The sequence below is a fragment of the Globicephala melas genome, chromosome 7, assembly GCF_963455315.2.
Source record: "Globicephala melas chromosome 7, mGloMel1.2, whole genome shotgun sequence".
In the NCBI taxonomy this organism is placed as follows: domain Eukaryota; kingdom Metazoa; phylum Chordata; class Mammalia; order Artiodactyla; family Delphinidae; genus Globicephala; species Globicephala melas.
Window position 1 is genome coordinate 65,666,105 of NC_083320.1, and position 20,065 is coordinate 65,686,169.

Genomic DNA, 20,065 nt, shown 5'->3' on the forward strand with positions numbered 1-20,065 from the left:
TCCTAGGTGGCCATTTCCGGTTATTTTAATTTTTTCTATTATAAATAGTTCTGCCATAAATATGCTTCTTTTTGGTCTTATCCATTTATGTCCTTAAGATAATTCATAGGAGTGAAAATATTGAGGTAGTTTTGTACTTTATTTTGCTGATTCTTTAAAATCTTATCTTCTTTAGGCTGAAAGTAATTTTTAAAAAAAGATACAATATCAATAAAAAAAGATACAATATCTATTAGTTTTAAATGCTACTTGCAAATATCCTGGAAATATTTCATTCTAAAAGGTAATTTTTCTGTTATAAATAGAAGCATTCCTTATGATGTTTCTAAAAATATTTCAGAATTTTCATCCTGTAGTTATATTTCTCAGTTATTTAAAAGTGAATTTTTTTTTTCTTTTTTTTGCGGCACGCTGGCCCCTCACTGCTGCGGCCTCTCCCGCCGTGGAGCTCAGGCCAAGCGGCCACGGTCCACGGGCCCAGCCGCTCCGCGGCACGTGGGATACCCCCCCCCGACCGCAGCATGAACCCGCGTCCCCTGCATCGGCAGGCGGACTCCCAACCACTGCGCCACCAGGGAAGCCCCAAAAGTGGATTTTAAAACAGTCACTTATAATGTAAAATATTTTTATTCTGTGATGTTTTAAAATTTTGTTTGATTAAAACTTATTTTGTTTTTCTGATTATAAAACTATTTCTTACAGAAAGGTCAGAAAATAAAAATATAAAAAATGTTAAACACTAGAATTCTACCTCTTCCAGGGTAACTGCTGTGAGAACCTTAGTATATATGATCACAGTTTTGATGTCACTTTTTTCTTTTTTCTCCCATTAGGCACAGTGCCTTGAGATGCGCCAGAATTATTCAGGTGCTCTGGAGACTGTGAACCAGATAATCATGAACTTTCCAAGTTTCCTTCCTGCTTTTGTAAAGAAAATGAAACTACAACTAGCCTTGCAGGATTGGGACCAGACGATTGAGACAGCACAGAGGTTAAGTATAAAAAAAGATGTCACAAATATCTTTGGATCTGGTTGTAATTTTGAGAAAAACGAAAATCTATGTGCATTTTTTTCTTATAAGGTTTTTTTAATTTGAGTTTTTCAAACAATATAGAATTGAGGAAAACCTTAACTTTGCATTGTTTTTAAAGGCTGAATTTATAGATTTACATAAATATCTGGGTAGCTATTCTAAAACACTCTTATATGCAGAAAGACAAATATCCCTGACCTCATGAAGCTTATATAATAAACAGAACAAGTAAGAAATTATGTAGTATGTTAAAAAGTTATAAGTGCAATGGAGAAAAAATAAAGCCGGAAAGTGAACTAGGGACCAGGGGGAGGGGCTTCAATTTTATGGGTTGGCAGGGAAGGCCTGTGAGAAGATGGCATTTGACAGAGGGAGCCAGCTTGCAGACATCCTGGGGAAGACTGCAGTAAGAAGCAAATGCAAGTGCAGAGACCTTGAGGCAAGAGTACGTGTCATATGGTTAAGGATGGGAAGGAGCAAGATGACTAGGCGGTGACGTCAGAGCACAGGGTCTTGTTGGTCACGGTAAAGATTTTGGGTTTTCTTAAGTGTGAAGGCATTGGAGGGTTCCCTCTCTCCCTTCTTCCCTTCCTGCTTTGTTCCTCTTTCTCCCCAACAACACCCTCCTCTTTTTGTTCTTGCTAATAAGTAAGTTAAAGAAACCAGTATTTTTATCCTGCAGGTTTTGAATGATATGAATTGTATTGATTGTATGCCATAACTGTGTAGCTTATTGCGTATCCTCAGTATTTCTAATAAACTGGTGATGGATCTAGAGACTTGGTTAGATTCACATTCACTGTTTCTTTGTTTGGCAGTTAATTCATAAGTGCTGATGTGTTCTTCCATCAAAGAGACATAATCTAGGCTTGTCTCTCTTTTTTGTGGTATTAGCAGCAATTCGAGCTCAATACCTGGGTACTTGGTTTAGGATTACAGTATGGTTATGCCATTCTTTCTGCATTTCTTAGCTAGAATCCTCCTATAAAGAAAAACTTCCAGCCTGCTGATTGGTTATCTAGTGTTATAGTTTCATGTAAGAAAAGTTGGATAAATGCTTGAGTCTTTTCCCTTATTTCCAGGTTTCAGAAACAAAAAAGGCCTCTAGCATCCCTAGCATTCTCCATTGATGATTGATAGTGGTTTGGGTTTGTTTGTTTATATGACATGGATTAAACTTGAGTGTTTCTAACCATTTTGGTTATTATAATTGCTCAGATTGAGTTATCTTTGGCCATTAGTAGCTTCTTCAAGTTAGTTCTTGAGTCTTTTTTGACATGACCCTAGTAGTCTTTGATAGTTTCCTTACTATTTGGTATGACAAGATACACCAGGGTTATTTTGTGTATTTACTGCCCTGTTCAGGTATCAGCCATGGTCCAGGGCAATCTAATTCCTTTTACTGAGAAATGGTATTTGGAGACCACAATTTGGGTCTAAGTAACTTTCTGATGTTTATATTTTTCCAGATTTCCTCTCTAGGCACTGTGGGGGTGGGTGGGAGTGGGAGGTATCCACATAATGTATAAATATATGCATATATCTTGGGGGGCATTTAAAAAATGAAAAATAGACTTGTTGTATAGCTTTTAAACTTGATTTTTCTTTAACTTAGTATTTCATGGATACCCTTTTATGTTTATTAACAATGAATAGCATCTATAAAGTGAACATATAGTTTATTTTATCTTTCTCCATTGGTAGGCATGTTTCTAATTTTTTGCTGTTCTAAATATTGCAGTGAACACACACACACACACACACACACACACACACACACACACACACACACACACACACACACACACACACACACACACACACACCTCTATACACATATAGGAGTATTTCTGAAGGATGGTTTCCCAAATGAGGGATTTTGCATATTTCTTACTAAGTTTTGTTTTTGTTCCTATTATTAAAAGGATTTTTTAATAACATTTTCTAATTTATTTTTACCACATTGGATCTATTTTAATGTTGTGAATTCCATTAATAGAGTTTTTGATATTCAGCCCATCTTTACATTCCTGGAATTCTTGTAATAAATCTGTGTGGTCAGGGTGAATTATTCTTTTAATACACTGTTGAGTATGGTAGAATGTATTCATATCTTTTGTAAACATATCAAAATTAAGATCCAGAGATTCTTTGGGGTTTAAATAATGAGATTGATAATTTTCATAAAGGAGATGTCACTTTACTAATTAAAATTACTTATTTAAGCAGTGGAATAATAAGCAAACCAAGTTTTCAAGGCATCAAATAAAAATACATGACATTAACTGAAATTTTTTTTGCAGGTTAATGCTGCAAGATAATCAAAATGTGGAAGCACTAAGAATGATGGCCCTTTACTATTTGTGTAGGGAGGGGGATATAGAGAAGGTAAGTTGTATTGTACTATTATATTTATGTTTTCTATACTAAATATGTATTTAGTTACATACACACATGCACATACAAAAGTGCCTTGAAGTGCTGTTTTAGAATGTATGACATGGTAGTTTTTAGTTGATTCCTAGAAATATACCTTAACAAAGAGGTGGGTTTGTTAAATCACCTAGTAAAGCAAAAATATCATATAGTTAAAATTACCTATGAAAACTTTTAAAATTATTAACTACAGCACGTGCTGTTTCTATGTAAAACTCATGTGCAGTAATATATATGATTAATGTAACAAGTGATGCTGGGTATGGAAGAGAACATACACAAAATATAATTCACAGTACTTTTACCATTTTATTGAGTTTGCATAAGTTAAATGGGCTTAGGATGAAATCCCATTGGACCTTATAAGGCACATGTTTTCTCTGCTAGTGAACACATTGACTGTATACTAGATTATGGAATGCCAAAATCCAATCTGAAGTAAATAGTATTATAACAAGTGATAGATTTAGACTGGTATTTAGTCTGGTTAAATTGGATAATATGATAGTACCTAGTAAATACTTCAGTAAATACTAGAAGAATCTTAGAGGAGCAACTCTTCAGTAAATTTTTCAGGCGTTGAAATTATTTATGTCAAGTATCTGATTTTTCTGTTCTAGAAAATATTTTAAATATAAACCAGGATATATAGGTAATCCAAGGACTGATCTCATATTATAGTAATGTTTGTAAATATGTTATCATTCATATCTCGTGTGTTATGAATTAATTATTGGAGAGGGAGCTTGGCATGTATAGTTAATTGAATATTATGGGTATCTTTACCCACCCTTAGGAAACCCAAAGGTTTCCATTCAATAACAATTATTAAGGAAACACATTTTAAAATGCAGTTATTTATTTATAATTATTCAACTTTTTAGAAAAGGGCCTTTTATCCTCTTGCAACGTATAAGATTTCATTGGAAGAAGGGGACTTTATAAAAGCAAAGATCTTTTTAAATATTAATAATAATATTTATTAGTGTACATGTCATGTATTATGTTCTTTTATTCTTAGTTTATTTTTAAATAATACTGAATACTTTTTGTTTTAGGCTGCCACCAAGCTGGAAAACTTAGGAAATGCACTAGATGCCATGGAACCACAGAATGCTCAACTTTTTTATAATATCACAATAGCCTTCAGCAGAACTGTAAGAGTGCCAACAGAGCTCTGTTATTTGTAGCTGGAAATATAAAATTAGTCACAAATGTTGAGGCACCAAAAAGCACATGACCTAGAGTGAAAATGTGATGTGTCTATAAATATGTGATACATTCTTAAGGTAGTTCAGAAGAGATACAGTTTCCAGCTATCAGAAGCCATCATGGAGGTATCATGGAGGAAGTGGTACCCGTGAATCCTTTAAGGATAGGGAAGTGCCTTCCAGACAAAGGAAATGGAATCAGAGCGTAGGATTTACGGCTAGGGTTGTTCTTTGTTTTATGTTTTTAAAACTATTTTTTGAACGTTGTAAAGTGGGTAATAGGCTATTTGGGTGGGGGAAGTGGTTGCTATCTTATTTTTTTTATAATAATAAAGAAATGATTTTATTACAAGCACCCAGTAAAAAGGTAGTTGGGAATGGAATGGAAAAATACAGCAGAATTTTAAAATCACTACAAGAAATGAGAGGATTAAAAAGTTAACTAAACTAGAAAAATATAAATAAGGAAAGGAGACACAGTAAATAAAATAATTATTAAAATAAATTTGAAAGAAAATAATCAAGGATATTAATTGTTAAATGACATGAATAAACTGAATTCTCTTATTTAAAAACAAAGATTGTCAGATCACGTGAAATTTAGAGGAACTGTCCCTGCCCCGCCGCCCCATTATTATGGAAGTTTGAGTTAAGGGGGGGTATTTACCTTTTTTATTTACCTACTGCTAGACACGTGGTTTTTATTACTTTACAACAAATCAAACAATTTAGTAAGTAACAACTCTTCAAACTTGTTATGTTCAAAAAGTATATACTTATTCTGACAGCATTGCCATTTCTTGAAATATTTTTGAAGGCTTTTTTTCAAAAAGATTCTAAGGTGTGGTTCTCACTGGTGGTATACTTGTCTTTAGGGGTAAAGCAGATCCTTGTCCTAGCTTTTGATTCAATAAAAATATATATATTCAATAAAATATATATATATATGTTTCTCTATATTACTCTAGATATACACACACGTATATATACACACACATAAATATATATAAAACCTTAAAGTAATGATTTTCTTTTCTGATTATAGGACAATCATGAGACAGTTTGAAAAAAGAGCTCTGAAAATTTTGCTTGTGCAGCATCATTAGAAGCAGTAAACTTTTCAAGATAGCTGTTTTTTAAAAGCATTACTCATAAGGTTGTTTAAGTTCTGATAGGATATGAACTCTTGCTGCACTGTCTAGATAGTAAATGGAGTAGTTTTATTTTTCTTTATGAAATTATTTTATATTCTTCCTACATTCTGAATCTGTGAAATAAAAATTATTTATATGTACATTTAGAAAAAATGAATTCTTCCGAGTAGAAGTGTTTTAATCTAACTTAAATTTTTTTTTCTTCTTAGTGTGGACGTAGTCAACTGATTCTTCAAAAAACCCAAACATTACTAGAGAGAGCTTTTAGTTTAACTCCTCAGCAATCAGAATTTGCTACAGAACTTGGATACCAAATGATTTTACAGGGGAAAGTTAAAGAGGCATTGAAGTGGTATAAGACTGCCATGACACTAGATGAAACCAGTGTCTCTGCACTAATTGGTATGACAACCATATCTATGAGTGATTCTCATACAGATGCAAGTAATGATTGCTTTTCATACCTGCCATTAAAGAAGAAAAGACATATTTTATGGTTTTCTAAAATTAAACTGTTCTCCACTGTCTACAACAGAAAAAAATATCATGTACCTTTAAGAATAAAATTTTTACTTCTTAAATACTATCTTAAGAGAATAGATTTTTATGAGATAATTCACATAAATTATGAATACCGTAGTAACTGATTTTCTGTGGGTACAAAGCTACCCATTTTCTTTTCTTTCACTCTTTTTCTTCTTTCTGTCTTTGTTTTTAAATCTAAAACTTAGATGTATTATGGCAAAAAAAATCTTGTTTAATGTTGTTTGTGTTAGCTTGAAGTGTACGTGCGTGAAATGATGTGGATTTTTACCATTTCTGTCTTTTTTTTTTTAGGATTTATCCAATGTCAATTAATAGAAGGGCAACTACAGGAGGCAGATCAGCAGTTAGAATTCCTTAGTGAAATTCAGCAGTCTATTGGAAAATCGGCGGTATAGTATTTTATTTTATTTTATCAGATGGTAGATCCTAGCTACTATTTATAAAATATGAAATTTTTAATGTCTTAATATTTAGTAATGGTTTTAGAGGACTATTGTACACTAATTTTAATACGTAATTACATTTATTAATTTACCTCCGTGCATAATTAGACTTAAGATTCTAAAAATCCATCCAAGCTAATATTTAAGTTTGAACAAATGCTGTACATAAACAGCACTTCATATACTTTTGAAATCTAAGTAGAAATAAATGGCTTTATAACTGCATGGAGTAATTAATGAAAACTACCTATTTTCCAGGAATTAACCTATTTACATGCAGTTCTCGCTATGAAGAAAAATAAACGACAAGAAGAAGTTATTAATTTGTTAAATGATGTCCTAGACACTCATTTTTCACACTTAGAAGATTTACCTCTTGGCATACAGTATTTTGAGAAGTTAAATCCTGATTTCTTGCTAGAAATTATTACAGAATATCTGAATTTCTGTCCATTGCAGGTAAGTAATTCTGGGACTTATTTTCAAGGATGCATTTACATGGTGTTTTATAAAAGATGCTAATAAATGATGTTCTACATGTTAGACTATAATCGGCATCTTAAAATGGAAGCATTTGTATCTATATTAGGTGAAATAATTTTTAATGAAACTATTTACAGTAATGACTACTATCAACTAATAAATGTGTTGGTTTACAAACATTCATTTGTAATTCATAAAATCTTAAAATCTTAAATTTAAACAAAGTATTAGAAGTCATTTAATTCAGACACCCACCTTGTATTTGAATCTACTCCACAACATCCTCATTAAGTGCCCACCCCATCTCTGGATGCACTCAGAGATGCAGTTCGTATTGTATAACTGATTATTAGACTGTATTTCCTATGTTAAGTCAGACTTCACTTTATATTACAAAATTCACCCGTTTATCGGTCCTTCTTCTGCTCTGGAGTGACATGGAGCAAGTCTAGCTACTTAGTCTAGGCAAGGACCATTCCTCATTCATAAAACACACCTTCAGATTTTGGAAATTAGTTTTCATGTTCCTCTAAACAATTCCAGGTTTCCAGCCATTTCTTTTTTCATGACATAGTTTGAGCACGCTGGTTGTAAGCCTGAGGATGTTTTTCATTTGATCAGTGCCTCATTAAGCTCACTCTTCCAAATATGGATTTGGACTGCAAGACTTAGAAGAGATTCTCTGCTCCCTAATTCTGGATGTCCATCTAGCTTCCTTTTTGTGAATCACGTTACATTATCGACCCCTATTGAATTAACTGTTAACTGAAGTCCTTAGATTGGTTATTCACTATAACTTTGGACCCAAGTGTAGGACTCTACATTTATCCCTGTGAAATTTTCTCTCTCCAGATTTATCCCATAATTCCAGATTACCTTGTCCTTTTGGATCCTGATTGTCATCTGCCTGTCTAGCTCTGAGTAGAACAAAGAATGGAGCCCTCTGTTGTGTTGCCAGGGAGTTCATTCCCAGTTAGTGTGGATCCATTAGTCAACACTCTTACTACAGACAGTAAGCAGATGACTTGACTTTATTATACTCAACTCACAACTCAACACAGGGATATCGTGACGGGCACTAGCAAATACTTAATTCCTAAAAGCATAGTTTTTAGCATTCTCTCTGATTTACAGCTTCAGTAACTGTAAATGAACTTCAGTAACTGTTCATGACCTTCCCTTAGGAAACTCATGCTGCCTTTCATTGACCATCATGTCCTTTTCCAGACTTTGATGACCTATTTTTTTTCAACTAATCCGTCTGGAATCACACCTGGGATTGATCTCAGTCTCAGTCGTGATCTGTTTTCAGTTGCTAAGGAGTTGGAAAGCATTTTTCAGTACTCATGCAGTATTTAGATTTCATTCAACAAATGCTTGCACCAGTGTGTTGCTCAGAGCTGGGGAAATAGTTTGTAAAAACAAACTACAACCCTTGCCTTCTTGAAACATGAGTACTAGCAGGAGGATACATAATATAATTAAGTCAATCATGTAGTATGTTTGAATATCACAGAAGAAAATAACAGAACAGGGCAGAATGGGTAGTAATTTTAGATAAGGTGGTCTGGGTAGGCCTCATTAAGATGGGAAAATTTGAACAAAAACTTGAAGGTTGTGGGAATATGGTATAGAGTGTTTCAGGCAAAGGGAGCCGTTGTGCAGGTGGCCCAAAGGGACACAGAGATGAGTGTGCCCAGGACAGTGTGAGGAGTTGGGGAGTAGTCACCGTGAGGTCTCAGCACAGAGACCAGTGTGGTAACTTCTCTGGCTTCAGTTCTGAGTACAGTGGGGAGCCACCAGAAGGCTTCCAGCATGATCCAGTTCAGCATTTTAAAAGGAGTCTTCTGGCAGCTCTGCCGAGAGTAAACTGTACAAGGAGCAAGAAATAACGTGTTAAATGGTAGTTGGGTCCCTAGTCCACAGACATCCTATTTTTCCATAATATAACCTTCATCAGCATGATAAGAATCTAATTAGCATTTAAAATGCTGTTTTCATGGGGAAATATCAGAAAGGCAGACTTGTCTCTCCAGCTCCGTTTCTACTTTGGCCCTTTTATATATATACTTTCTAAAATCAAACATATTATCTTAGAGATTATCCATATAAGTCCTGTTTTTTTTCTGTGATTCACTGTGAAATTACAGTAAAAAACAATGAGTAATTCTTAGCAATTGGCAGAGAACATTATCAGAACTTCACCCTTTTACCTATGCTTTCATTATTTTCAGTTACACTGAAGAAATAAATGTTTTAAGAATATACTCTGTACCCATTACTGTGTGAGTCTGTCATACAGAGTGAAGTAAGTCAGAAAGAGAAAAACAAATACCGTATGCTAACACATATATATGGAATCTAAGAAAAAAAAAAGGTCATGAAGAACCTAGGGGTAAAACAGGATTAAAGACACAGACCTACTAGAGAATGGACTTGAGGATATGGGGAGGGGGAAGGGTAAGCTGTGACAAAGTGAGAGAGTGACATTGACATATATACACTACCAAACGTAAAATAGATAGTTAGTGGGAAGCAGCCGCATAGCACAGGGAGATCAGCTCGGTGCTTTGTGACCACCTAGAGGGGTGGGATAGGGAGGGTGGGAGGGAGACGCAAGAGGGAAGAGATGTATAACTGATTCACTTTGTTATAAAGCAGAAACTAATACAACATTGTAAAGCAATTATACTCCAATAAAGATGTTAAAAAATAAGTAAATAAAATGGATCAAATGTCAAAAAAAAAAGTCTGATCTTTGAGACACATAAGACCCTTAGCCCTATAAGAGAGGCAAAACTAAATATGAAACTACTATAAAACTGTATAAGACAAAGAATGCTGAATTATTATATAGATTATAAGCACTATAGAAATTTCAAGAAGTTGAAGTATTCCAGGCATCAGTAGTTTTATACTCTGAAAATCCTTTTGAGCACACATTTTTTTGATGCCTCAACATAGTGAGAACATACCACACTTTCTTGTTAGTACAGTGGCTCTTCATAGGAGTGACTGTCAGTAAGAGGCGGTGCTCCAGTTAAGAATCTGTGTATGTGGAGTGTAAGATTGGGGGGATGGGAGGATCACCCTTCAGATAAAGGAAGGAGTATTAGTAAGGCAAAGCAGGGAGAATGAACATTTGATATTTAAACTCTAATATCACATTTCTAAATTGTGAGTGAATAACCACTGGATAAAGGTGGGTTGAATAGACAGCCATTAAAAGAATAAAAAAGTGGTCTAGTACTGCTTTAGTTATCGTATTCACTATTAATAAAAAGAGAAAAAAAAATTTGAAGGCCTACAACATGCCAGGCGGAAAAGTGGGGAATATGAAGGTATGAGACATTTGGTGTAGTATACATGAGTGTTCAACCTTCGGACTTTTGCTAGAATGATGAAATCTGAATTCTCTAGAAACTGACCTTACAGTATTTTAGGGGGTGGTGCAAGTTACTCAACTGAGTAAATCACAAGGCAGGTTTAGAGTTAGAACTCGCATTGCCTTGACTCTCAATTCCAGCAAGAAACTCTACCTCTCGTTATCGTTCCTTTGAACAGATATGTTTTCTTGACAGAGTTTAAACAGATATGCTCATTTCATATGTTATCAAATTAGTAACTGTATAATAATTTCACAGTTATTTTGCTGAGCAAAAGCCATCATTTATATAGTCTGTTCATAGATCCCAGGGAGATAAATTAGTATTAGTCCAGTCATAGTAAAAATATTGGGCAATAAATAGAATAAGACAAATTTTAGAAAAATATGTGATTTTTGCTCTTCACATTACAATTAATATGTGTTTATTTTTAGCTAAATACTATTATAAACCTATAAAAAATGATCTGATTTGTTTAGCCTGCAAGTCCTGGGCAACCTCTTTCTCCACTTCTCAGACGTTGTACCTCAATCCTGGAGACTATAGTAAGAACTGTTCCTGGTCTTCTGCAAGCTGTCTTCCTAATAGCAAAAGTGAAATATTTGTCAGGTAAGATATACATTAAAATCTTAAAATAACCTTTATATTCTGATGTTGATAAGAACTAGTATAAACAAACAAAGAACTCCTTGTATGAATAGTCACATAAAATAGTCACATAGAATAGTCTTCATAGAATAGTCACGTAAAATGTACCTTTTACGTGTGCACAGATAAGTAATTTTTATCCAAAATAAAACTGCATAACTTTCTTTACTATTTAATTCTTTAAAAAATTACTATAAACTTCTGTGGTTCAAGTGAATGTCTGGGAAAATACAGTTCTACCACTTAAAAAATGTCCGTCAGGTGGTACTAGGTCCTGGCAGTATAATTTATAGTCTTTAATCTCTCCTTTGAACAGATTATAATGGTTGACTCATTGGCATGACCAAATGTGATGTTCACCGGGTTTCAGGCCCGTAAGAAATTCATTGATTAATTTCTATTTAGTTTCTGTGATTGGTTATACATAGCTTTAAAAAAATATCCTCAGTTACAACCTTAGATTTTTAGGACACAAACATATGTATGACAATATATATAAAAGTAGACCATCATATGGTACTTAGGTATGTATCTTTGCTGGCTGAATGCTATGCAAAGTAAGTTAAGTTTGTAAAGTCCTATAGGACAGAAACCAACTTCAAGGTGTTCATTATCGTTAACAGTTACTTCTTGTACATAATGGAACGAGTTAAGAGTTTGACCTTACTAATTTTTTGGCTTTAACTGTTTTTGGGGTTTTTTTAAAATAAATTTATTTATTTATTTATTTTTGGCTGCATTGGGTCTTCGCTGCTGTGCGCGGGTTTTCTCTAGTTGCAGCGAGCGGGGCCTACTCTTCGTTGTGGTGCGCGGGCTTCTCATTGTGGTGGCTTCTCTTGTTGCGGAGCATGGGCTTTAGGCCTGCGGGCTTCAGTAGTTGTGGCGCACGGGCTTGGTTGCTCCACGGCATGTGGGATCTTCCCGCACCAGGACTCGAACCCGTGACCCCTGCATTGGCAGGCAGATTCTTAACCGCTGTGCCGCAAGGGAAGTCCCTTTAACTGTTTTAAAAAGAGAACCAAATGATCACAAAAGCTTGTTTCACTTCTAAAATACTCTAGTTGTAAGAAGTGACTCTCTATTACCTTCTCTGATTGAGTTCTGTTGAGCCACATCATATTTCTACTTTCTTCCCAGTTAGAACCGGTATCACCTACTAGGTGATCAAACTGGGACTTTGAGTTCTGTGATTAATTTGTAAACACTCATTATTTATTTTGAATTTTGATACAAATCAGTTTCAATAGAGTAATAGTTAATTGCCAAAGTCTTAGGAAGGAAACTCTTGTATATTAACCCCATTTTTAAAAAGAGCAGCCTGAAATAATGTGAAACAGTGGTGGCACGTGTCTGAATAGCAGTATTCTTGCTAAATTGCCAACTGCAGTGACTTCCGGCACCAACTACCTGGAGTTGGGCTAAACTTCACAGGTTAAGGGCACAATTCTCCATCATACTGCCCTCATTTTAGATAGCAGCCACAAGTTCAGGGGTTCCCAGGGCCTCCTGCACTTCTGACCAGCTTGCTACTAATTTAAGGGTTCTTATGATTCCCTTCAGGTTCGATAATTCACTAGAAAGACTCATAGAACTCAGGAAAGCACTATATCTAGGATTAGAGTGTTATGATAGCAAACTGAAATTTGAAAGTCATCCAAACCAGCAAAAGGAAGAGATGCAGAGGATGAGGTCTGGGAGGGTCCCAGATGTGGAGCTTCCGTTGTCCTCTCCCTGTGGAGTCAGGACACATCAACTTTCCGACAAATCAATGACGACACCTGTGGAACATTAGCAACCAAGAGAACTCACCCAAGGTTCGGTATCCAGAGTTTTATTAGGGTTTTATTACATAGACATCGACTGAATCTTTGGCCATGTGATTGAAGTCAGTCTCCAGCTCCCCTCTCCCTAGGTTAGGCTGATTATAGGTGGCTCAAAGCCCTACCCTTCTAGTCACAGGGTTGGTCTTTCTGGCATGGCCAGCCACCATCCCGAGTCACATCATTAGCATAAGCTCTCAGGGCCCACCATGAATAACAAAGATTCTCCTATTGCTTGGGAAATTCCAAGATTTAGAGACTGTGTCCTGGGAACTGTCTCCCTGTCTCCCTATCTCCCTGGGATAAAGACCAGCCAAATTCTTTATTACATAGGACCTGACAAAGGCAGAACTGCAGGACAGAAATTTCTTCCATTTTTCTCTCAAGAGAAATTGGGCCGCTCTTAGATAAGAATGTGATATTGATGTGATCTTTGTTTTTATGGCCCGTTTTTTCCCAACAGTGATGACCCGTTTCTCCATTGAAATACTTAGTGGCCTCCTGAAGCTAACCGGACATATTCTTCCTCCTTATCTTTAGAAGAAACAAAAAAGATTATGATTTCAGTTATTCATACAGTCCTCATTGTTTTTTCCAGTCTCTTATTTGCAAACCCTAATTCTTTTCTGTGTACTCTCTCCACTTAGTAATAACCTCTTTTTTCAAGTTATCTCCTTAATCCTCCTCCTTCCTAAAAGAATATGGGGGTGGCAATTTGCATGCAAATTTATTATGCTTAATCTTCCCTTCTTTTTTTGTCTGCACAGTTCTGAGTGTTGGATTGTATCACAGTGAAAAAGAATCTAATGTTTATTATGCTTGATGGTTAACTGACACATTTAGACACTGTATTTAATAAGTTATTGTGCTACCCCAGCTAAATTATTGTTCATTAATCCTCTGTCTCTAAGAAAGCGTTTTCTGTTTAAATGGATTTCTGTTAGAAGAAAGTTGAGCGTTTGGGAACTGAAGGCCTGACTGTTAGCCTTACTTTGTCTGTTAAGGTGTTAGGTAAGGTTACAGAGAGTAATTGAACGGATACCTTAGCAGAGTTACATGGGGAGCTGGCCTAGCTACACCTACTTAAGGCCAGTTTATGAGACGGCTAAATGCAAATCAGTGTGGGTGACATCACGAAACTTCTAGCACCTAGAGTCTGTGCTGTTGTTTCTCTGAAGAGCCTCTTCTACCTTATCTGTCAGCCCAAGGTAGATTCCAGTATTCTGTTCACTTTCATCTTGATCATATCCTTCTATTTTAAGATTCCCAGATGTACTTACTAACCTATAATGGAATATAATCTGCAAAAATGCTGAATCATTATGCTGTATACCTGAAACTAACACAGTATTGCAAACCAACTACAATAAAAGAAAAAGTCTTCCAGATGTACAATACCTGTGGTTCCAAAACATTTGATATTTCAGTTAGTATTTAAAGGCATTTTAAATCTGTAACTCACATTTCTAACCCCCTGGAATATAACCTTATGCCTTTTTTGGTTATTTTTTGTACAGTAGTAAAATTTCTAGCCTAGATGTGGCCCTATAACATTCTGTTTAAATTTCTATGTCTTACATAACTTATTTTAATGAAATTGTAAATTAAAAATATTCTTTTGACAAGGAGAATACAGGTACATTTAAAGGGCTTCAGATTTTTTCACATACTTTTCCTTATTTGCTCCTTATGACCAAGGGATGGCCTGGCTTTAGATATATTCTTTCATGCATATTAAAAAGAAACTGACTAGTGCAGGTAGAGGTTAAGCTAAGGCCTTACGAACAGAGAACTTTTAAGTTCAAACACCAGAACTATCCATAGACTAAATACTTTTCTCCCTGTTCTCTCAGGTTTCCTCTTGATCATTTTGTATTATAATAGTGCTTTGTTTCCTCATTAGGTGATATTGAAGCAGCTTATAATAATCTGCAGCATTGCCTAGAACACAGTCCTTCCTATGCAGATGCTCATCTCCTGATGGCTCAGGTTTATTTGTCTCAGGAAAAATTCAAATTGTGTTCTCAGTCTCTTGAACTTTGTCTGAGCTATAATTTTAAGGTAAGTGTTCCAGACTCAAGTGGATAAGACATATCGCCCTCCTTGAACCTTTAGCAAATGTTTACATATTCAACTATTTTGTTTCTTAGCCTGTAATATTTTGCTAATAAATGCATTATTAATGGAAATTTTTTTTTTTTTTTTGCGGTACGCGGGCCTCTCACTGTTGTGGCCGCTCCCGTTGCGGAGCACAGGCTCCGGACGCGCAGGCTCAGCGGCCATGGTTCACGGGCCCAGCTGCTCCGCGGCATGTGGGATCCTCCTGGACCGGGGCACGAACCCGTGTCCCCTGCATCGGCAGGCAGACTCTCAACCACTACGCCACCAGGGAAGCCGATAATGGAAAATATTTTGAACTCATTAGCAGTAGGAGAAAAAAATGGAGGCAACTGTGGTGTAGTTAAACAACTATATGGACTTGGCAACAAAAGACCTGGAGATAGTGTCTGGTCTTTTCACCTGTCTCTCTCTGAACCTCAGTTTTCTTTTCTAGAACACTTATATAATAATACCCTACAATTATAGTGAACATTAAATGCAATATGAATATGTAGAGATAATTGTACACTGTAGAGCATTGTGCCAAATATTTTTATGTATAAGGATTTTATTTTATTGCCTGTTTCTTTCTTGGACCTTGGTGTTAAATAACTTCTTTTTAGATACATCATCAGAGAACAGCTAGTCATTTTGAAAGTTGGTATGTGGTTTGAGGATATAAACACACTAGATTTCTATCCAAGGTATTCTGTGTGAACATCTCATATCCCTGAGCATTACGGAAAGTCCTAGGTTCAGGGGCTTCCTGAGCAACCTGGAATCAAGGAGGAGCTCCTCAGACTTTTGCTTTGGTTGGCAGTGTCTTGAGCCCTTCGATGTGAGAACACTTTAGTACACTGGAGAATTCAAGTTCCAGGCAAGGTTTGCAGAAGATAATGCCTGCTTCTTAGGACAGTAGTTCTCAAGACTGGTGGTGCATTGTGACCCCAGTGCCAGTGCCCTACCCAGTGAATCAGAATCTCTGAGAGAAGAGCGTAATCATGATTGCTTACACAAGGCCCACAGGTAAACACAATGCCCAGCTACGGCTCAGAACCCAGCATTAGGAGGACTGGAGGTTAGATGGCAGCCACATCATCTCATTCTGGACCATCTTCTTCCCTTTGACTCCTTCCTCATCTTTTGTCATTCTCTTTATTTTTTCTGTATATGCTGTTGATACCCAAAATAAAGACAGGAGATTCATTACTACGTGTTTCAGAGTAGTATCAAAGGGTAAAACCAATGTTTGATTAACGTGTCCTGAAATTTTTAATCTTAAATTATTTATTTATTTGTTTGTTTATTTGTTTATTTATTTACTTCTGGCTGCGTTGGGTCTTTGTTGCTGCGCGCGGGCTTTCTCTAGTTGCAGCAAGGGGGCTACTCTTCGTTGCGGTGCGGTGGCTTCTCTTGTTGCAGAGCACGGCCTTCAGTAGTTGTGGCTCGCGGGCTCTAGACCGCAGGCTCAGTAGTTGTGGCACACGGGCTTAGTTGCTCTGCGGCATGTGTGGTCTTCCCGGACCAGGGCTCAAACTCGTGTCCCCTGCATCGACAGGTGGATTCTTAACCACTGTGCCACCAGGGAAGCCCTGAAATTTTTAATCTTAAAATTAGAAAATAAAAGAAACTGTGTAGAAATCTGTTAACTTTATCTCAGTACGAGAAGTCTGAGGTAAAGGAATTCATTTCCTGAAAACTAAAATAATTTCTTAGAATATATTTGCTAGCCTTATAAACTTTGTGTGCAATTTCTTTCCTCTCATAGTAGAAGTACTTAACTTGTTTGTTAACCAACGGAACACTAGGTAGTGTCAGGTTATCTGAATTCTGATTTAATATAATAAATGATCAGAACATGAGTAAGAGGACAGAAATAGACCTCATGCATACAATCACAGGGTAGACTGTCCTCAAAGATCCTATTATTATAACATTTGATGGATTGTAAACTATGTATGGATGTTGTAAACACTCCAAGGAAGTATTTCTGAATATTATTTTTTCAGGTGAGAGAATATCCTTTATATCATTTGATAAAAGCTCAGTCACAAAAGAAAATGGGAGAAATAGCAGAAGCAATTAAAACCCTGCATATAGCAATGAGTTTACCAGGAATGAGGAGAACTGGAACTTCCTCAAAGTCAAAATACAGAAAAACTGAAGTCAATGCAAGCCATCGTTTATCAGTCTTTCTTGAGTTGGTAGAGGTTCACCGCTTAAATGGAGAACAGGTAGGTCAAGTGTAATTCAGTGGCTCAGATCTGAACTTTGTTATTCAAGTATATAGAGTCATAGGAAATGAAAAAGCTAAAATTATTCGCTTGACCAAGTGGTAAAGTTTAGAAAATTTATTTCTCATCACTTAGCACCAGATCATGTTACTTTCTATAGCCCCTGAATTTAGACATAGTTTGTACTGGGATGACTTTATTTATCAGTGTACTTACATTGGCTACCATGAGATGTAATACTAGATATACACTGTATGTGTAATATGAGTAATAATATAATGTAATATGATGTACTGTAGTATGTATTAATATAATGTGTATAATAATATGTATGATTACTTTGGCTATCATGAAATGTAATAATATAATATAGTTATAATTCTGTGAATTCCTAAAAGGGCTCACACACATACACAGAAACACACACACACACACACACACACACACACACACACACACACAGATGTACTACTGGAATAAAATTAAAGTACCAATCTGAAATTCTAATAGCTGAGAAAATAAAAGAACCACTGAAATAATATAGCTTTGTTAAACTAACAGGACAATCATAAAATCAAATACTTTAAAAAATACAGATAGATAGATCATAAAATCAAATACTTAAAGAATAATATAGATAGGTAGATGGATAGATAGGTAGAAAGAAGGCAAACAAAAATGTAATTCTGAGGAAAGAGTTAGAACCTTGTAGAAAATGAGGAACTTAACATCATTTATATTTGGTTTTTAAGTTGCAGCTGTTGCTAATCAGTTATTTCATTATTTCATATTTTAGTGGAAATTAAGAAGACTGTGTCCAGATACTTGCCGAATCTCAAAGAATTTCCAGTTCACTAATAAATTAATGTAAAATGCACTTAATAAGAAGAACCAATTCTACTATAGATAGTTGATTCTGAAATGCACTGTTTTTTTCACATTTTAACGTTTCTTAAATCAGAATGTTTTAAAATCTCTAAAGCTGAGATGAATTAAAATCAATGACATTTTAGATTCATTGAGGTACAGATTTGGAAATTAGGAAATATATTCACCTGGGGTATAACAAAAATGACATACTAGAGTAGGGAATAACGTAATCTGCTAGGTAATGTAGAACCATCGGGTACAGAGGGTGACTGTGGACTGGATCCCATCCAAGATGCAGTAATGAACATGGCTAAGAATTTAGGCTTTGGAGTCAGGCTGGTTCTATCATTTGTTAACTTAACTGTCTGAATCTCATTTTACTTACTGCAAAGTGGGGGGTAATTATAGTAACTACCTTAGAGGATTTTTGTGAGAATTAAATGGGTTAATATTTACAATGCTGGGTGCAAAGTAAATGTTTATTAAATTATAGTAGCAACAAGTCTTAGGTAGCAACTGCTGTTGTCCTAGTTATGAGAACACTTTTCAGCTAACAAATATTTATAATGTCATCTTAATTTGGTCTGAGTTTGGTTTTAAATTTTTGTACTTTTCAAAAAAAAATCTATCATTATTTCACAAATATCATAACTGTACTAGCATTTATTGTTCATTCTGTATTAGTAGAAAACCTTAGTTTGTAGTGTAATTTGTTGAAATTTTGAATGTTACTTTAATTTCACCTTTATAGCATGAGGCGGCCAAAGTTTTACAAGATGCCATCCATGAATTTTCTGGGACATCTGAAGAGTTGCGTGTCACTATTGCTAACGCAGACCTAGCTTTGGCCCAGGGAGATGTGGAACGGGCTATAAGCATGCTTCAGAATGTTACATCTGAGCAGCCTTATTTCATAGAGACCAAAGAAAAAATGGCAGATATATATCTGAAGCACAGAAAAGAGAAGATGTTATATATCACTTGTTACAGGTAAATGGTTCTTTCAACCCATTATATTTTGACATTTATCTCCTAAAATTAATCCCCAAATTTCTTTCTTTTAACTGCTTTTCAGATACTTTATAGATCCCTTCCTTAATGTGTTCTTGCTTCCTTCTACTACCACCAAACACAGTAACTCTAACCAAGTTACTCTCCCTAAAATGTAAATCGTGGTAATTATGATTTATTTCAACCTGTGGCTTACTTTAGTTTCTCAGCTCTCCTCTCTCATCAGATGTTATTTTTGGACTTTGAAAGAGCTACAATTACATGTATTCTAATAGCTTAAAAGCATTATGTAATGTAACAATTCAGGGGCTATATAGTCATATTTATATAACACTCAGTATCATAGCTATAGCAGAAGAAAATTATGGCTTAGTATATACCACACTAAGGTATGGATTACAGAAGTGGCAGGGATTTAAAAAGTGTCATACACTGATGCCCTTGGGAGTTACTGGGATACACAAAACATGCACACAACACACACTCTCACACGAGACATGGGTGCACACATGCACACACAGGTTGCTCTTACACTTCTCCCCAAACAAAAAGATAAAGGTACAAGCACACACTCCATGTGAGAGAAAATTAATGTTTTATCCTTGAGAATAGTAAAATGTTGATGAATTAAGTCATATTGGTTCATCTATATTTTGTAAATATCAAAGCCCAGAAAGCTGCTCAGATTC

General features: G+C 35.5%; 1 protein-coding gene across 1 annotated transcript in view; it reads left to right on the top strand.

The window, feature by feature from the left end:
* TTC21B (tetratricopeptide repeat domain 21B) overlaps positions 1-20,065 on the top strand; it is an 85,233-nt gene that overhangs the window by 12,897 nt on the left and 52,271 nt on the right. The window contains exons 6-15 of the mRNA XM_030852552.2: positions 834-991; positions 3,338-3,422; positions 4,529-4,627; positions 6,045-6,237; positions 6,673-6,770; positions 7,083-7,283; positions 11,173-11,302; positions 15,065-15,222; positions 17,271-17,495; positions 19,117-19,355. Coding sequence (XP_030708412.1) covers positions 834-991; positions 3,338-3,422; positions 4,529-4,627; positions 6,045-6,237; positions 6,673-6,770; positions 7,083-7,283; positions 11,173-11,302; positions 15,065-15,222; positions 17,271-17,495; positions 19,117-19,355 — 1,586 coding nt within the window. The remainder of the gene's footprint in view (positions 1-833; positions 992-3,337; positions 3,423-4,528; positions 4,628-6,044; positions 6,238-6,672; positions 6,771-7,082; positions 7,284-11,172; positions 11,303-15,064; positions 15,223-17,270; positions 17,496-19,116; positions 19,356-20,065) is intronic.